Genomic DNA, 19406 nt, shown 5'->3' with positions numbered 1-19406 from the left:
CCCCGCCTCCCCTCCCGTGGCACCGCTTCCCTCCCCCCGGTGGCACCGCCCACCCCCCCCCCCCCGCAGCGGTGGTACGGCCTGGCGGCGCCATGGAGCAGGAGCGGGACCGGACCTCGCCGCCGCCCGCCCCGTCCTTCGCCGAGGTGCTGCGGCTGGTGCGGAGCGGCCGGGAACCGCCGGGCCTGCGCCGCCCCGGCGCCTCGCCCACCGGGGACAGCCCTACCGCCTCCCGCCTGCCGCCGCCCGCCAAGCCCTGGGAGAGCCGCCCCCGCCCCCACCCCCGCCCCGCCGGGCCCTGAGCCCCGGCCGGCCCCCGGCAGCGCGGCGCAGGAGCACAGAGGTGACGTAGAAACGTACGAAAGAACTCTTAACGAGAAGCGTGACGCCAACCGGGCGGCCGCCCGCCCGCCTTCCCCCCCACCCCCCCACCCACCCCGCGGCGGCGGAGGTAGCGCGGGGCCGGGCCGGCGTCCAGCGGGGCTCCGGGATCGGGCGCGGCGAGCGGGGGCTGAGATCCAGCGTCGGGATGCAGCAGTCTCCATCCGGAAACACACACAAAAAAGAGAATCCCCGAAACACCACCGCGGTGTCGGACGGGCGCGGGGCTCGGCGACGCCAGCCGCTCCCGGGGCAGGCCGGGCTCGGCCACCTGGGGCTCCTGCAGCTCCGTGCCGTAGAACTTGGTGCCGCCGCCTTCTTCATGAGTCTCAAGGCAGACGTATCGAAAGAAAACAAACCACGTCCAATCACTGTCAGACGTACCCATCATTAAGGCATACGTTTCGCAAGGATTTTTGTTTAAAAAACCAAAATCTCTTATTTTTTTCCCCGTCATTTCCAGCATTCGCTTCATGCCGTTTTATGACCTCTTTCTTCATCTTTGCGGCTGCAGCCGGCGCTCGGAGAACAAAGAGCAGCCACCGCCCTCAGACCCAGCAGCCTGGTGGGAGCAGCAACATCGCTTGATTTCCCCACGCCACGTCTCAGTCGCTAGTGATCCTTTAGGAAGTGCGAACAAGCCTCAGCAGCCACGTTTCCTCACACCCACAAGCCCGGCGACCGCCCCGTCTCTCTACAAACACCAAATTAATCTTGCAAACGTCGGAAGAACCTGAGAACTGACTCAACGCTTGAAACCCGCAGGGGGCAAAGGCAGGGCTGACGCGCGCTTCCTCCCTCCTGGCAGCGTCGCCGTGCCCGAGGACAGAGCTACTCCACCTTGAGCTTTGTTTTTATGTTCATGGCTGCCAGCTCCGCCACGAAGTAACGGAAGACGTGGGGCACAGGGACAGCCTCGATCATGTCCACCTCGCCGCAGACGGAGCAGGAGTACCTCCTGCTGCTGGTCACAGAGGAGGAGTGCGGCGGTTTCTCCAGCACGGGAGAGGTCATGCTACCGCAGCTCATGCAGACGTAGGCGATGGAGCCGTCCGAGCAGTTGAACAGGCGGTCTTGCAGCAAGAAAGACGTGCCGTGAGCCAGCAAAGCGTCGCGCTCCATCTCGCCGAAGCGAATCCCACCTTCCACGTTCCTCCCCTTGACGGGCTGGTTGGTGACAGTGTCTCGGGGCCCTGTCGTCCTCACCTGGAACTTGTCCGAGACCATGTGGCGCAGGCGCTGGTAGTACACGACTCCCACAAAGATCTCCGCCTCCAGCTCCAGGCCGCTGATGCCACTGTACATCTTTTCCGTCCCAAAGAAGTTATAACCTGCGCTCACTAAAGTCTCGCCGAAGTATTTCAAAGCGGAGTTCTTCTCTGTGAAGGTGAAGGGAGTGGCGTCGTAGGAGACGCCGTGCAGTGCTGCTGACTTCCCCGCCATGCTCTCAATTAACATCCCGATGGTCATACGGGAGGGAAAGCCGTGAGGGTTGAAGAGGATGTCGGGAACCATCCCGTTCTCTGTGAACGGCATATCCTCAACTGGCCAGAGCTGGCTCAGGATACCTTTCTGGCCATGACGGCTGGCGAATTTGTCTCCGACAGTTGGATTTCGGGGAACCCTCACGGTGATGCAAGCCTTCTTGAATTTCCCGGTGCCGCGGTCGTTACTGCACAACCTGACGTTGTCCACAATGCCGACTTCCTTATTCCTGTGCAGGCGGAAAAACAAATCACAGCAAAGGATGGTTTTTAGCTAGGAAGGGGAAACAAAGGAAAAAACCAAACCACTTCATAAGTCTCACAAAATGCCCTGGGACAGCTGGGGAACACCACCATTCTTGAAAAGTACTGTTCAGTAGTGGGGGGAATCAGACTGCATAAGAATCAGGGCAAGGAAGCAATAAAGTGGCATCACACAAGTGCCATTCGTTTGCTTTTTCTGATACTAGAGGCACAGCTGCAACTTTCAGGTGAGCAGGTAATGTGCCACCCATGATGTAAAATAAAGATCATTTAAACCAGGTTTCCCTGTATCGCACTGTATCTGACAAACTGCATCCCAGTGCCATCTGTTCCATGTTAAGGCAGCAGTCCCTCTCCCTACCCCCAATAAATTCATGCCATCTTGGCAGGACACTGACATAAAATATCGGGTTCAGGGCAAAGCAAAGTTGAGAGCAGGAAGGGGAGGCACAGTGTGAGCCGAGAGGGCTCTGCCAACAAGTGCCTTGTTCAGGGATGTGCTGCTTCTCCAGGTGAAACCTCAGCCCGATGCTCCAGGTGCTAGGTGTCTGCTGCAGGCTTAACGGTTGTTACAGAGCTTTCAGCCCAAGCTCTCCACTCGTTTTGGAGATGACAGCTAGGGAATAAATACATTTTGTCCCACGGTAAGACAGGGTTACTATTCTTCTCCTTTGAAGTCCTAATGAACACGGTGTTTGCGGAAGGCCTGTACCTACGTTTAGCTATGTTTCAAAGCTATTATTTTGCCATGTCCAAATGCAACCAGGGTACAGGCCATCCCCCCCAAAAAACAGAAAGAAAACTGTGCTTCATTAGATTCTTCCAAGCGTGTTCAAACTTCTGGATTCAAAGCCTCCGTCCTTCCTCTCTTCCAAGCCACACATAAGACCTAGCAGCGCACGCAGCACTTAGGAACTCCCTCTTAAGGGCCCTCTGGGGCGGGGCAGGAGCCAACACTGAGAGCTGGGAACCTCATCTCTCTGTAGGACCAAAATAACCGTCTGATTTGGACCAAGAATGAACGCAAGCTGAGCGGGAGAGAGGTAAAATAGCTCTCTGGATAAGGAACCTGAACTAAGGCTGGGCTGGCATGAGAGAGAGCTGGGGAACGGGAGCGCAGGGTGGGAGAGCCGAAGGGGGCTCCACAAGTACAAGGATGAGGCTGAGCTTACAGATCCCCTCTACCACGTGCCGAATCTCTTAGCCCTGCTCTAGGACCAGCATGACTCACTCTATGAGTCCACAGCAGTCTCCCCAGTGCAGCTAAGGCATCATCTGTTATGGACTAATAAACAATCGTTTTCCCAGTAATGCCAGTTACTGTGTTACTCAAGTGCTTCTCAAACCAATTCGCCCTCACAATGTGAATAACTACACAGCATTATCCTCACTGTCGATGCTGTAGAGAGATACAGCTGAGGCCCGAAGTTGTACGGACAACTGGGAGTACAGGATGCATTTAAACATTATCAGCTTTTGTCAATGTTTTTGCTTCCCTTTCCTGAAAGGATGAAGAGGATTTTAATGAAAGCCTCAGCAGCCTTCTTTCAACTGAAGTTCAAAAATCTTACAAAACTTATCCCCAGAATATTCCAGGGAGACGGAGGGGTGCAGTTGACACATGTTAATATTCTAGCAGTTCGGAAGCTGCAATGTTTATAAAAATGCTCTTTGAGCCCTAACCCTGTAATAAGTTTGCTTACAAGGTTTTCTGGCAAGTCCCTGGAACCAGACACTTTGTTTTGGTTTTGTCTGGTGTTTCCTTGGGTTTTTTTTAAGGTATGCTACCTTATGCAAGTCAATTAACAAAAAGCTGCTGAAAACGACTGCGGGGGACGGCCAGAGGAACAGTCCTTGGGAGACAGCAAAACATTTCTGCAAGCTCTTTTTACAGGCCTCAGATTCTCCTCCTGGGATAAGCCAGGCTCTGCAGCGTACACTGGCTTAGAAAATAGCTGTGACACACACGTGGGAGCCACCTACAACATGAACTTTATGCTCTCTCTGTCAAGACATGGGTGCTGTCGCATGAGGAGAAAAGGGAAGGCCTGTGGGAGAAGATACTGCAGCTGATCAGGGCCAGATGCCCTCAGACTGCTCACCACCGGGTGTGGGAAGCCAGGAGGGACAAGCTGTACTTACGGGTAGTACATAGTGAAGTTCTCCCCTGTGCTGAGGTTCACGAAGCTGTAGAAGGGGTCCCCAGGCTGCAGGACAGAGCCAACAAAAGGCAGCCCGTCGGCATCCAACTTCTCTGTAATGTTGGGATCACCAGGCTTGATGCCAAATACTAAATTATCGCCTGCCCTGCTGGCTTTAAGGGAAAGGTCAATGCTCTCCATCTTGATAACACTACCATAGGCAAACCCTCTCTGCCAGGATGATTTGTTCACAATCTAAAAAGAAGGAACAAAGGCCTGTTAAAGACTTGCTAATAACTTCAACAAAGAAAGCTTACCTTTTTAACACTGCCTTCCTAAACAAAGCCTCCCAGCAAGTCAACGTTCCAAAAGGCCCAAAACTCCTGTAACCCCTGTATTTTTCAGTTCTGGAAGGCCACTACTTTGCACAAGGGAGCTCTGCTCTACTCTCAGTACCTCCAGCATTACCTGCGGTAACAACACTTAACCGCTGTGCTCCTATGTCTGCCCTAACAGAGTACATGGACTAGCACAAGCCGAAAACAGGCTCTTCTCAGCTAGGTACCACCATTTTTCCCAGTGCCCCACATCAAATTCCTTTACAGGGCAGCAGGACTCCTCCTTTTGGTAGCTTACCATTGCATCTTCCATGTCGTAGCCACTGTAGGAGATGACAGCCACAATGGAATTGGTGCCGATCGGATAGCTGTCCATACCGTAATAGTCATACATGCTGGGCCGCACCAGAGGGCTCTGGGGAGTGTGAAGGTGGTACAGCTTGTTATCCGAGCGGTCCTTGTAATTATAAACTGGAAACCCCATGGTTTGCTTTCCTATAAAGAAAGTTGGATTTATTCAGGATCAATTCAAAGCTGATTTGTGTTTCAGGATCAATTCAAAGTTGATCTGTGTTTCATCCTCCATGTATCTTGTTAAGAAGAAAGCTGGAAATACTTGCAATTTAGCGGGATTATCAATCTTAAACCCCTTGGAATTTAGTAATTGCCCTAAGTCCAGCTGTAAAAGTTTCTATGAACCACAACACTCAATTCCTTTTGCAGCATTTCATAAGGACTTTTTGTAATTTTGTGTCTTTTCTGCAATTTCAAAATCTCCAATAATGTTGATGTGGTGTTTTTTGGTTTTGTTTGTTTTGAGTTTTTCTTTCTTCCTCTTCCCAGAGTTTTCCATAATGAGGCACACCTTACATATTTCCAGACCAAAAACCGTTTGCTTCTGCAGTATAGACTTATTGGCAAGGAAAACAACTTTTGAACATAGTCACATTGGTGCCTTCAGAAAAAGTATGAAAAAGTGGCAGCGTTTTAAGGACATCTTTCTGATAATATTGTCAGAAATGTAATATGCTAGCAGTCCTATTGAGGTAGTAAGACCTACTCTCTTGAAGTCCCTACCCACACACTTTCTCTTAGCCTGCCTTTTTTTTTTTTATAAGCTTCTTGCACATCACTTGCACTTCAGCTGATTGAAACTCTACTACATACCCTATCCCAACTTCTTTCAGCCAGAGAAACTGACTTAAATCTTTGTCAAATAGTTGTCAGAAAAAAACCCTCCCTGTTGCCACAGTGCTGTGTTACTGTCTTGCAACAGATGCCTAGCACATGTCCTCTCCACAGCTGCAGTGTCAAGACGGCAGTCGCTCACTGCAAACAGGTGGCAAGGAAACCTCACACTAACTATGCAGAGCATCTACTGCAGCTACCAGTCAGAAACAGGTTAACCTCTGTCAGTTGTGGGGATGAGACGACGGTTGGCAGCACAGCTGTCAGACACCACCAAACAGCTGGTGCAGTGTCCTTCACTCGTCCATACGATCAACAACACCAATTTAAGAAAAAGCAAGCAAAACGTACTAAAGGCTTAAGGAGAACAACATCAGTGCAACAACCTAGAACTGCCCATTGCAAGGCAGCCAGGACGATAAACCTGACTTCATTTACTTTGCCATGAAAAAAAATGGCTGTTAATCAACATCGATGTTGAAATAACGGCTGGGAAGAGCTGTTATCTGGGAATGTGGGAAGACACGCGAGAGCTTTTTTTCTTCCCCCTCTCCCTCGCCCAGTGACTTGCAGCATTAGGTACTACAGTACATACCCATCTGGCACTGGTACATGTTTCGTGGACTTTGGTTGTGGTCGGAGAAGGGGATGAGGTTGGCCACCACGCTCAGAATGCTGTGAGGGAAGAGCTCCTGGTGAGTTGTCACTCCGGGCACCACCTCGGACTCCAGCGAGGCCACATTCATGAATATCTGGAAGCATCAAATCGGACAACACTCATTTGCTTCCTTCTTTTAAAAGTTACTAAGCAAAACAAAGCTGCCTCCAATGTCTTTCTACCCATTTCAGTTTTAGCTGTGGTTGCTGTCTGCACTTTAGTGTACTAGCAGGCAAGGGAAACATGAGACAGCTGTTAAACTACCTATCACCAATGGCAAGGAAAGCAAGTCTGGAAATACAAATCTGCAGTAATGTGCCCTCCTTCCTGTCTCCCATTTTAATTGTTCCGAATGGGCAAGTTCCCTGGCAATCCACTGCTTGGCTGCCCATGGGCAGTTTGGGGAACATGATATAACACAAGATGAGACAGTCACACAAGACAGCAATTCTTTGCCTCAAAAGCTTCACTAAGTTAATACTGAGAGCAGATTTCAGTATCTCAGAAAGATCCCTACAGTCCCTCCAAGACACTTATTGGAAACCAGCTAGCAGGAAGTGAGAAAACCCTTTTGCCACCTATTCTAGCTCTTCAACACAAGCTCCCTATGTCCCATCCTCAGCTCCTTCCACAAATATTTTCCAAAACATTGTTTTTGATGCCAGGTACCTCTGCAGTAGTCAGTGCTCTGTAAAGGAAATATGCAACCCCCACCTGTTCCAGAGTACCAATCCATTCATTCTTTCCATAGAACAGGTTTCTGACAGGCCGCACCATCCGGCAAGGTGTGGTAAAAATGAACAACCCAGGATACAGACTGGGTTTTCCTGTCATTTGGATAAGGACCACTTCTGCCCGTGCAGGAAATCTCTTCTCTTGTGTTATCTGTTTTTGCAAAGAAATGCAAATTTAGAAACACAAACCAACACTGGTTTAGTTAGGCTGCATCCAACAGGCTACACAATGAAAATGCCCACCACATGTGTAGCTACTATTATAAAAGGGTGGAAAAAACATTTTAAAAATACTTGCAGAAAAATCTCCACCAAGGAAAGGACAGACTATGTCTATCTTACCTTTTTCAATAAAAAAAGTTCTTCTAAAAATGATGACTTCATAGACCAACAGACCAAACAAATGGATATAAATAAGAAAAAAAGAAAAGCCCACTCCAATATTAACATACAGCCAAAGATAACTTATTGTGTCAGATTAAAAAAAATCCTAAAAAAGGAAGTTTAAAAAAAAAGTTCCAAACATGCCTATTTTTGACAACTGCATATTGAGGATGTTTAGCTAAGGAACATTTTAAACAAGACAACCTTGAAACGGCGGAGGGTTTCTGCAATCTCAGGAGCCAGCTCCCACTCCACCCAGCCCACCACAGAGCCATCCAACACAACTCGGTAACACTCCGTGTAAGGCTTGCTTGGAGTCGCATCAACAGGGGTGACACCTGTGAGAAGAAGGGGTTGGTAGAAGGAACAGCCAAAACAGCAAACAAAACACAGAAGTTACTTCTGCAGGAAGCCTCAATCCACACCAAAAAGCTTTCTGAGGCATCAAAAAGCTCAGACCTACAGGGCAAAGCTGCAGGTTACTTAATGGAAAATATAAAATGTGCACAATTAAGAATGCTGTTCCCCTCCCCATTTTTCAGATTGAAATAAGGATTCCCATTATTGTGGTAATAACAAGTGAGCTGCAGTTTAATTCAAGTCATCAGCAGCATTAGAAAGTCACTGCTTGGTCCACTTTCTTAGCGCTTGTACCGTGTAATTCCTTGTGCTTAAGCGAACATCTTCACTCTGCAGCATACAGCTGAGAGACATTTGCATCGAACTTTACACTCTCCTAAAGGCTGACACGCCTGTATAAGCAACGTGGTACTTACCACTAAGCAGCAGTATGGGAAGAACAGGTTTAAACTGATTTCACCTTCTCAAGTTAACAGCTTACAGTGACGGTATCTAGAGAACCTTTCCCAGATACGGGTTTGCAGGGCAGAAAGGTAAAAAGGGAAACTGCTTCATTAAATGATCAAGCCAGCAAAGCGTACCTAGGGAACATAACAAAGGTGGAATGTCTGTCACGGGCACCATCTCGGTCACTATTTCACACACAGCTGTCATGTGGTTCATCAGACCGCAGGGTTCTCCATCTGGGGTGTCCACAGGGCACAGGAACCCCCATGATTCGGGCAGCAGCTTGCGGACAGTTGTAGTTCTCATCTGGGAAAATGCTGCCCCTCTGTGTATGCAGCGGAAGTGGGAAAGGTAGCGAACGAAATTGAGCTTGTCTCCCACCACACACAGACCGCTGTCCTGCAACATGCCCAGGCCTAGGGAACAAAATTGAGATTTATGTCAGGTTGTCATCCAGCTTTAACAAATAAAGTATGATGTTACAAGGTGGTTTCTTATTTTTCACTGGCAAGCCCTAAAGATCTCACACAGGATCCCAACAGAAGGAACATGTGCTGCTGCCTGTGCACAGGCAAACTGGTGACCTGCAAGAGGCCTAGGGACTTTAAATTCCCACCTATTGCTTAAAATCCGACTCCTTTTAGAAACACGTGACAGTCATTCCCAGTGAAGTGACCTGGGGTTTTGCAGCTGGTACTTTTTGCTGAAATTCTATGGCCTTCTAATCTCGCTCCATTTTCTAGTGGGCATTCCATTACAACATTATCACACTAGACACTTCAGGGTAGCACCAGGCAAATTTTAAACACGCACTAGCGAAGCAGTTTCTCTCCATTTAAGCTCACACAACCAATGGGGCAGTCCTGACAAACAAATGCCCCTTCTCTGTCTTACGTTGCACCTTCCAAGAAGAAATCATCTTTGGGAAAACAAATCACAATATGGTTGCTGTTTTGGACAATGCTAAATTTAGTTTCAAATATTTATCTTTGTAGAGGCCTTGTTTTAATAACTAACCTGTTTTGTACCATGCATAAAGTCTATGCTTGAGGAGAAATCTTGCCTGTTTCCTCAACTATGCCTCTCCTCACACCACCTTCATTAATTCAGTTACAGCGTACAATGTCTGCGTAGAAGCAGTTGTTTTCAATCAACATTTTATGTTGTTTCTCATTCCATTTAGCAGGAAAAAGCCTGAAGACTTACCGGTTTTAGACCGCAGGTTTCCAGTTGCAAGAAGATATTCAAATGGCTTGGTAAAGTCTGTTGCCAGGCTGAATGCCTTCACCAAGCTGTCCGCATTTATGCTGATATCTGCCTTTTCTGTTCTTTTCTCCAAAACGAACTTAACAGATTGCAACCAGCTTTCAAGCCTCTCCTACGGTTTAGAAATGAGAGATTTAAATTTAGAACAGCAAAATAAAAGCTCAAATTAGAACTTCACATCAGTTGCATCTACTACAGAAATCCCCTGAAATCAGCAGGATTGACAGCTTTTAGTGAACTGACAGTTTTCCAACCATACTGCCCACATTGACTTCATTTATCAAAATGCTGTGTCACACCAACACAGACCTCCAAGGAAAATACCCATCAAACAGCTTAGTAACCACTTCCACCCAGACTGGTAAAGAGTCTGGCAAGTGAAGTACAGTAACAGAATTTCATAACGGCGACTAATCTGACCACAAGAACAACTCCACCAATCAGCCTCCTAAACACAGTGACGAAGAAAAAACACATTATGAAGTAAGTTGAGATACCAAAACTTGAAGGCCACAGACACACAGTAAACGTTGCTGCGAAAGTCTGAGACAGTTAAAATGAAAATCTAGTCCACTATAATTTTATCACTGCTGTGATCTCAGATACTATATGAAAACAGGAAAAAGGACATAAGATACCAAACAATGTTTTGAATTCTTAGTAAAAACCCACTGTATCCAGCCACACTGTGTCTAACTGTACGCTCTAGTCTATTTTGGATCTTTGCAATCAAAACAGGGGCTGTTAACTCACTCCCCTGCTGATCTGACAGGGTCAGACAGGAAAGCAACCTTCTCTGGTTCCTGCTGGCACTTCCATATAGCACTAAAATGCTTCACAGAACTCACTTTTTATTTTATTTCTAAACCCACTGAAACCACTCAAGAACTAGAGAGCCTTTAGTAGTCTTTCAACAAAAAAATGCTAAAGAAAATTTTGGCTAAAATGGAAAAGAAAGGTTAAAGAAGAGTTATCTAATATCTCATGGAAGTATCTTTATTTGGGGATGGGAACTACTATTTCACAATTATTTTCATGGGACAATCAAGCTTCTGAACAGGAATACTTTCCTGTCGGTGTCCTAAAATGAGGAATCCCTAGAAATAAACTGAATTAATATTGAATTGGGATAGATTAGGAAACAGCATTTTTATATCACCAGTAATAAATTAACAAGTCAGAAGCATGCTATCAGCTTCCTGATCCGTAAAGGAATTTAAAGACGGCCGAGTTATACATCGCGAATGAATCCTCACTTTTGCAACACTGGGGGGGAGGGCAGTTATTCGCTTGCACTTTTGCCACATGAAACAGCAACATCACCACAACAAGGCAGATCTTTACCACTCCTGTATCAATTGATACAACAGAAGTATGCTCTTTCAGAACCCTCTTCAAATACCAGAAGGATGGGTATTCCTACTTCCTCAGCCTCCCACCCCTGAATGGGGCACTTTCATTTGTTCTGGAAAGCTACAAAGCTCTTTATTCCAGGTTTTGTACAGGCTTTTCTTCAGCATATTTAGTACCCTACTCCGAGACAGCCAAGCCTTCCCTGACCACACTGCCTGGCTGCACTACATCCAGCACTCTCTCAGCCGTCACAGCATATCCAGGCTCTCTGCTCTTCACTCTGGCTCCTGCACTTCTCCTGTCCCCGTGGTCACTGTGGGGTCTGGACTGGATGACCATTACATTCACAGGCTTAAATCCCTTCAGACCCTACCTTTAGAAACATTAGGAAAAGCTGTCCTGGGGTAAGCACTTCTTGATTCATCAGACTGTCTGGATTATCCTCCATGCACTCCCCTTTGGCAAAAGCATACAGCTTCCGGGTCATCATACAGAGCAGGTAAAACTTTTCAGTTCTGTTCGTGAGGTGTATGCAGATACACTTGCTGGAGAAAGAGAAAGCAGGAGGACAACTAATGCTGTATCTTCACGGTAGCTGTTCTTCAAGTTTCTCCTAAACAATTGCAAACCAAATTTTTTGGCTAAAAAGCCTTACGAGGCACAAGCTTTTCCAGTTGCCCTTAGTATTATTTGAAAATTCCAAGAAGTAATAATAAAAAAACCCCAGAGACTGAGCTGAAAAATTATCAACTTGTCTTTTTAAGGGGCTAGTTTGTTAAGGATAGATCTGGTTGGTGAACCTTGTAAAAGGTTGATTTTACACCCTCCCATGTCAGAGGTCCTTGTAAGTTTACAGTTTATGTAAACAGATACTTCAGTCAGGACCAGCCAACAGATAGGGTTTGTGCGTTATTTTACGGTAGCTATGACACCAATCATATACACGCGCATATCCACATACATGCATCCCACCCAAATCTGAGCTGGAAACTAGTAGCAAACCACAAAACATTTCTGTTTAACACCATCAGTGTCCTGCCGCAGAAAGTCCAAATCTCCACTCCTGTCAACCCACATGCAGAAGAACTGTGGGCTGAACAGCACTCTAGCACACGCAAAAAGGAAAGCCACACCTAATTCCCATTAAATTCCCTAACTCAGCCACTGCTTTCCATGCCACTTGAGATCACTTGCTCTCCAAGACACAAGCGCAATAGTCTCCTGTCAGCACTGCAGGATTTTTTCAGCTTTTCACATCTGCTCTACATTGCCCCCTACCGAAGCCTTCACAATTTCACTGCAAAGCAAGACAAAACTCCAAAGGTAGGTTCTGTCCAGGGAAGGCACAGCTCCAGCACTCTTATACACGGGGTACTTCCCAGAAAAAGAATTTATTTAGGTGAATGCCTGTCACACTGACAGTCTCAAAGCCAGCTCTTCCCTTCTTGTCTAACTTATTCCATGGAAGAAGCAAGATTTTAAAGCATCTCATTTCCACCATTTTAAAAGATAAAGGCAATTCTCATCACAGTTGCCAACAACTGTGTGAAACTGATAAAAAAGTACCACAAACTGCAGTATTTCTGTTCAACTTGAGCAGTCACAGACCTAGCTTCAACCTTCTCCTCCTTGATCTTTAATATTTACGTTTGCCATCAAATACATCAGAAAATCATATCTAAATAACAACTGATAGCCTCTCCTGAAACCATTTTGGGGATACTTGTGTCAATCCATTAAAATACGTATCTCTGAACACCACAAATAGAGATTATTACAGTATCCTGGAGTCCCGTCAAAAACTGGCCAGTGGCTATAGTGGCTATATAATATATAATAGAGGCTATATAAACGCACGTGAAAACCGTAACAGTGTGATGTAATATGGCAAAGTATTCTTAAATCTGCCTATAATTTCAATACAATTACACTGAAATACACACTCCCACATGCATGCATACATACTTCAAAATGAAATCTGCAGCCTGTTCATTGCTGTACCACTCAGGAAGGTTAAGTTTTATTCTGAAGCTCTTTCCCAGGTATTCGAGGACGTTTTGCTGTGTAAAACAGCCTGCATCCACTACTGCTCTCATCATCTCAGTAACGCAGTTAACATAAAAGGTGTCACTTTCCTTTCCTTTGACCAACTCTTCAAAAATCTGGTAGTCTGGGAAATTAACTAATGCCTGAAAGACAGAAGCGTATCAGATCAGAAAAACAAAGCCATAGCAACATCTGTCTATAAAATACAGAAAAAGAACCAGGGCACTCCACTGATGCAGGTTTTCAGTCCTCTGGAGATACCCTTCCACCACACAAACTGAAAAATACTGTGAGGCTGAGGTGCTTAGGGAGTAACGCAGGGGATATTCATACTCTGATGATCATCACAAGTACTCCCAACCCAGTGAGACCCTTGGAAAAAACCAAACTTGCACCCTCTCAATTAACAGGCTTCTCTTGTTATTGTTTACTAAGATTTACTAGTATCTTTACAGAATAGGCTCACTTAGAAACATGAATTTAATTCACCATTGCCTCAAGCTGCTACTTATTCTCATGCAAACCAAAAGGCAATTTAGCCTTTTGATGAAAGCTATTAGAACGAATCCACTTTAGTTTCAGCACTTCATATACTAAAGCTCATAGTTCAATCCAGCATTCTTAGCTCTTGGTGTTATAATGGTTTCCTAGTTTTTTCTTTACATCAGGGTTAAGCAAATATGTTGTCCACCAATGACTTCTGTATTTACTGACAAATGTGCCTCATCTTTAAGCAAACTATTTGTTCATCACGTTAAAGTAGGCTTCAAAACGTTCAGGAAAAATTAAAGGCTGCACAACAGGACACTAAGGCAGATTTCTTTATGAAAGAGAGCAATGTAAGCTCAGTTCTGCCGCTTGGTAATCACGATGTACGCAATTTGGAAGCAGCCAGAGTATGTGCTGCCTCTTGTCCAGTAGAGGAGAGCACTGGGATGATTACATAGCAAGAAGAAACCAGAATTACAGCCAGAACAGCAGTGCAGCGGGGCCACAGCAGCAGCAATCTGCCGCAGTGGGGCCTGGACAGGACACAGGAAACCAGTACAGAACTGAGCTTGATTGATGCAGCGGGGGGATGCAAACCCGTGGAGAGTAACTACTTATGGAAGAATTTGAACTTCAGATGACAGGGCCTGCTTATCCTGAGATCTCATGAGCTACCAGAAAGTCAGTACAATTCCTTTGCATATTAAAAGAACAGGTAATGAGCTACTTTAGGTAACTACTTTTGCTGAAACCAAAGTTGAAGAAAAGTGTTGAAGAAAAAGTGAAATGTAATGTGCAACAGCAATATGAATACAGCAGGCTGAAGGAAGATGATAAGAATTCACTGAGGCTGATTTACATGATGCTTTCATCACGTAGTACCACAGGCCTCTGATTTGCTCTAATATCTAGCTGCTGTAGTAAAACACACAGCTGAAGTACTCTGGCTCTGCTACTAGAAAAAGTCTTCGCTCAAGTGAAACTTTTGCCTGCTATCCAAAGAACAGTTTACATCCACAAAATATGCTCAAATTGATCCTTCCAGATCTTCATTGCTTCTAGTGCCAATCAAAACCAGCACTTTATTCTTCTCCTTAAAAAAAAAAAGCAGCTGGTGCACTGGTTTCCTTTCAGATGGGACAACCTGCCTTTAATCATTAATGTTGTTCACTCCTGAACACTCAGCTGTCATTCTGTTTCAAAAAGATTCCTGAAATCTTTCACATTAGGTGACAAACTCTTACATCCTCCAAGAGCCATTCATCCAGAGCATTCATTAGAAAAAAGCCATGAAGCCCTTGCATAACTCTCCCCTCGTCTCTTGATTCTGCACAAACTTCCTCTGCTGCAGATGAGTGTTACATTGCAGGCATAGGTCTGGACTATAGTTCTGCAGCCAGTATAGAAAGGATGACTGAAAATACTTACCATGGAATTAGCTTCTTCTCATTGCTTGAATAAAAATGCTTAGCAAAACTTCTGTATTTATTCAACACAGAAAGCACAAGCATTAGCTGTTTACCTTCAGAGCAAATCCCAAGGGAAGGAAGAACAACTCTTTCTGAAAAATGAAATTCACCATGATGCAACCATTCTCCAAGTAGTGAAGGTTCATATTTATCGCAGTGTGCTCATCCTTCACACAGTGCATCACTACTCCTGCAAAAATGAACACAAGCAGAGACCAACATGAGCTGTACAAAACCAACTACCCGCATTGCTGTGACATGTCCGAGCAGGTGCGAGACAACTCATGAGAGAAACTTTGGAACTTCAAGGCTCAGCATGCGAAGCAGATCACTAGTTTCAGCATCAGTTTCCCACTTCAAATAAATACACCAGCTCAATTCAGTTCTTACTGGACAAATACCTCAGGACAGCCAGCACACTTGCTGAGAAGCTTGGAAGACGCATACAGTTTTTAAGAAAAAGAAAGCCCCAAGCCTCAACTATTCAGTCTGTAACCTTAGGCTGTAAGATACAACAACACCAAGTACTCTTCCTAACTGCACTCTGGGTCAAATTTTCACATCTCTGTGTTCATGTGGTACTGCTGAAGCAGTGTTTCCTGGTCTTGTCCCATGCTATCCACTGCAGGACAAAGTAAAATAAAACAAATGGCACTTACAATGGTACACAACGGTAAACATTTACAATGGCACTACCTCAAAATTATTAATGTGGAATTACAGCGTGTGCTCAAGCACCACGGTCCAGTCAAATCAGCAGCTGATAACAGCCAAGATTAAAACTCTAACTTTTCTGGTTAAATTAAGCTTTACACTGATTTTACTGAGTATGCATGACAAAGGTATGGGACAGCCAAGAACCCAGCTGATCTGCTTCACGTAAGTTAAATCTGCCATCTCAAAGTACAGATAAACAAACTCAACGAAACAAGTTCAGCAGTTTACACTGACTTCTAGTGAAAGTGGGGTTTTAGTTACACCTGCCACCTAACAAAACATTACGTGTGCTGCAAGGCCTGGCATACAATCTCCTCGCTCAGCATGGGAGGCTCAGACTGCTCCCACCAGGCCAGCACCTGCTGCACACTTGTACCACTATGGTGGTGCTGACCCTTTATTTTCATATGTAGTAAAACCTATAAACATCGTACAAGAGCTACATGAAAACAAACTACCAAAAGTCAGCTGTAGATGGTCACTCCTGTTTGTAGTTACTCGCAGGATGCTGCAGGAAACTGCTCAGCTTACCGTACTCTGTGAAACCAGGGCCTCTGTTTTTCCATTTATGTCTTGTCATTGCAAGAGGGAAATTTCGCCTAGGCATAATCAGCATCCTAATAACTTTTTCTAAGCCATTAATTATAAAGTAGCCTCCCATTTCCTGGCGGAAGAAGAAAAATCATTTTAACGTGATTTGAAATTCACAACCCAGCATTTTAAGTAAAAGACAAAAATGCCTGTTATACAGTAAAAAACAAAAAATTGATGTTTTAACTATGAAATACATAGCAAGACATATGTTTCAGCACTGCATTTGGAAAGGCTGCAGTCCTTGCCAGTAACTATTAGAGTCTAAACGTGGCATACAGTGCAAGGAAAGGGATGAATGTTTCACAATTTAAAGGAAGAAAGAAAAAAACCCCACACCCCTGTGTAGTCAACTGAATGGCTTTGAAGAGCTGACATTAACTATTTTTTTAATAAATACTCTGAAGTTCTCATTTTGAGTTTATAAACCCCAGAGATCTTCAGTGCAGAAAACCACTTTCTGGTCGTATACAAGCTTAACACTCATAAATTTATAGCTCCCCAAACTCGCAGCCTCAGCTGCTGGTTAGCAGTTGGGAAGTCGTATACTGGAACTGCAGGTATTAGCACCAAACAGATCCCTGTACTCAAAGACACTTGTGACTGCACGCTTTTCAGGATGCTGTATGGAACCACCATTCAGGGTACATTCAGAGAAAACAACCAGTCAAACTTGAAATAAAATACAAATGCTCAACTTCTGTAAAGAGAAGCTGGCCTGGGATACTGCTCACAAAAAAATGCAGATTTTCCTGACCCACAAAATCCCTGTTACCTCTTCCTCCTCGTGGTGCTGTATGAGCTCTTGTGGAGAAAGATTATAAAGGTTGCACAACTTGGACTTCACCATGATTGGAATATAGCCCAGGGGCTGTTTAATAGTCCCCTGCGGCATGCCATTCACCGACCAGCTGATGTCCACCTGAAACGACACAATGCAAACAGTGAGCAAATTTAGTTGCCCTTTCAATCTTCCCTGTTATATTAACTGTACATTCAATATAACCACAATCTGTTTAACAAAATTCCATCATTGTAAAATGGTCTGAAAAGCGAGAAAGAAAAGCGTGCATGAAAGAAAATAATTTCTGTACAATAACAAGATCTGTCAGTGGGTCTGTAGAAGGACCCCTTGACTGCAAGAAACAAAGTGATAAAATGCACTCTGGGAGCAAACAATCCTAACTTTATATGCAGAACGACAGGCTTTAAAAGAGTTGCTGCTGTGTAGGAAAGAAACACCAGCACAGCAGTACAAAAACATTGGTTCAACATCTGGCAAGAGTTAAAAGAGTAAATCGAGCCTTAGGAATCACTAGGAAAGGGAAGGGAAATGTTACTGTGCCCGCTGAAATCCACAGTGCAGCCTCACAATGAGATCTCTACGCAGTTCTGGTCTCCAGTTTGAGCAATGACCAAAGGAATAAAGTGGCTCCTGGACAAGCAGCCACTCAGCAGACCAGGGCTCACTTCTCCCCCTGGGGAAGCGAGAACTGCAGGAAGAATCTGAGTGAGGGGGATACGGTTAAAGGCAGCGTGGTGGGAGCAGGTAATGGCTACATCTGCAAGGGCAGGGAGCGGGATCGACCAACCAACCTGTCCAAGCACAAGGCAACGCCTTCTCACACAAGGCACAGCAAAATGTCTGGTTCCAACTGTTCCTAACATTTACGCGGATTCAAAAACTAACTAAACAAACCAACACTGGAAAATAAAGATGGGAAACAATTCAGGTATGAAAAATAAAAGCATCTCTAGCTCAGGAAAACCTAAGAGCCACTGGGAAAATGTCTGTGAACAATCCGTGAGTACCCCACTTTCATGTTCAGGTAAGATACTGCACGTACAGTCACTTTTCCCACTGTTCGTTGTGATGCTTTGGGCAAATTAAAAAAAAAAAACTGAAATTGCAAGCAAGCATTCCCTCACACTGGGTGCCTCATGCAAATGTGCAGCTCAGATGCAATTACATAATTTTAACAGAATACAGCAACGGCTGGGCAATCCTTTCACAGTGCAAAGGAGAGTGTTTGTTGTGGATGCTTCTTCCCAAGGCAAATTTCAGAGCAACTCAGGAAAATGATGAAGACATAATGTGAATGAGAGGGACTTCTGCCAGGGAGCTACACTGCTTTTGAAAACCGGATTCCTGCAGAAACAAGATTCGGATTATCACGCTCTCCGGGACGACACAGCTCTTCCGAGCCAGCCGGCTGACGGCAGGGCAAACTCAACAGCCGAGCAAAGCAGGCAGCTATGGTCCTGCCGAGACAGGGCCTGCTACGAGCTCGGTTTGACGGGAAGCTTGTGCCGTGGGCTCGTCCTCCACCGACACCCGAGACCCCACGCGGGACACAGAGCTCTTCGAACCCCCCCCCCCCCGAGGGCGGTGAAACCGGGAAGGGGTCTGTAACCAAAGCCCACCGACACGCGTGAAGGGCCCCCGAGGGGAGCGGCGGCGGCGGGCGAGGACTTACGGCGATCCTGCCGCGGTAGGTGCTGCGCAGGCCGCGGCACTCGGCGGGGAACACCCTCCGCTCCTGGCAGATGGTCCCGGCGGGGACGGCGGGGGGGGCGACGGACACCCCCGCCACCACCAGTGTCACCCGGCTGTCCTTCAGCGCCAGCTCCAGCGGCGAGAGGTCCTGCAACGGCACCGGGTGAAGCGCGGGGGTTGGGGGGGTGTGAACGACACGGCGGGGGGGGGGCGGGGGCTGGCCCCAAGCCCTCCCGGCCTCCCTCCCTTCGCCCCCCAGACCTGCACGGCGCGGTAGACGCCCTCGCTGACGGCGTAGTTGAAGGACTCGATGTGGGCGCCGGTCAGGTCGCGCCGGGCCCCGCCGCGCCCCGGCGGCCGCGGCCTCAGCCGGTGGGGATCCGCGCCGCGCCCCGCCATGCCGGTCCCGAGCCACCGCCTCGCGCCGCCTCACGGGAAGCGGCGGGGGCGGGGGCACGCGGCGCCGGGGCCGCGTGCACGGCCGGCCACGCCGCCGCCAGGCCGCCTGGGGGCGCTGCGGCACAGGCCGCCCAGCAGGCGGCTACCCGCGCCGTGTCCCCCCCGTTAGGCACACCCCGCACCGTGTCCCCAGCCACGCG

General features: G+C 46.7%; 1 protein-coding gene across 1 annotated transcript; it reads right to left on the bottom strand.

Moving 5' to 3' along the window:
* Positions 1–440: 440 nt before the first annotated feature.
* On the bottom strand, positions 441–19205 carry POLR1B (RNA polymerase I subunit B). Its single transcript, XM_075413239.1, has 15 exons — positions 19069–19205; positions 18788–18955; positions 17086–17232; positions 16251–16383; positions 15056–15192; positions 12964–13187; positions 11372–11543; positions 9586–9757; positions 8514–8795; positions 7777–7910; positions 7169–7339; positions 6392–6548; positions 4907–5103; positions 4272–4525; positions 441–2095 (listed from the first exon to the last, which is right to left on the bottom strand). Exons 3-15 carry the CDS (start codon positions 17203–17205, stop codon positions 1213–1215), a joined length of 3036 nt encoding a protein of 1011 aa, XP_075269354.1. The 5' UTR covers positions 17206–17232; positions 18788–18955; positions 19069–19205; the 3' UTR covers positions 441–1212.
* Positions 19206–19406: the final 201 nt, after the last annotated feature.

This window comes from Opisthocomus hoazin, chromosome 2 (genome assembly GCF_030867145.1).
Source record: "Opisthocomus hoazin isolate bOpiHoa1 chromosome 2, bOpiHoa1.hap1, whole genome shotgun sequence".
Taxonomy (NCBI): Eukaryota; Metazoa; Chordata; class Aves; order Opisthocomiformes; family Opisthocomidae; genus Opisthocomus; species Opisthocomus hoazin.
Note: the sequence above shows the minus strand (reverse complement) of the source record. Positions and strands in the feature narration are given on the sequence as shown.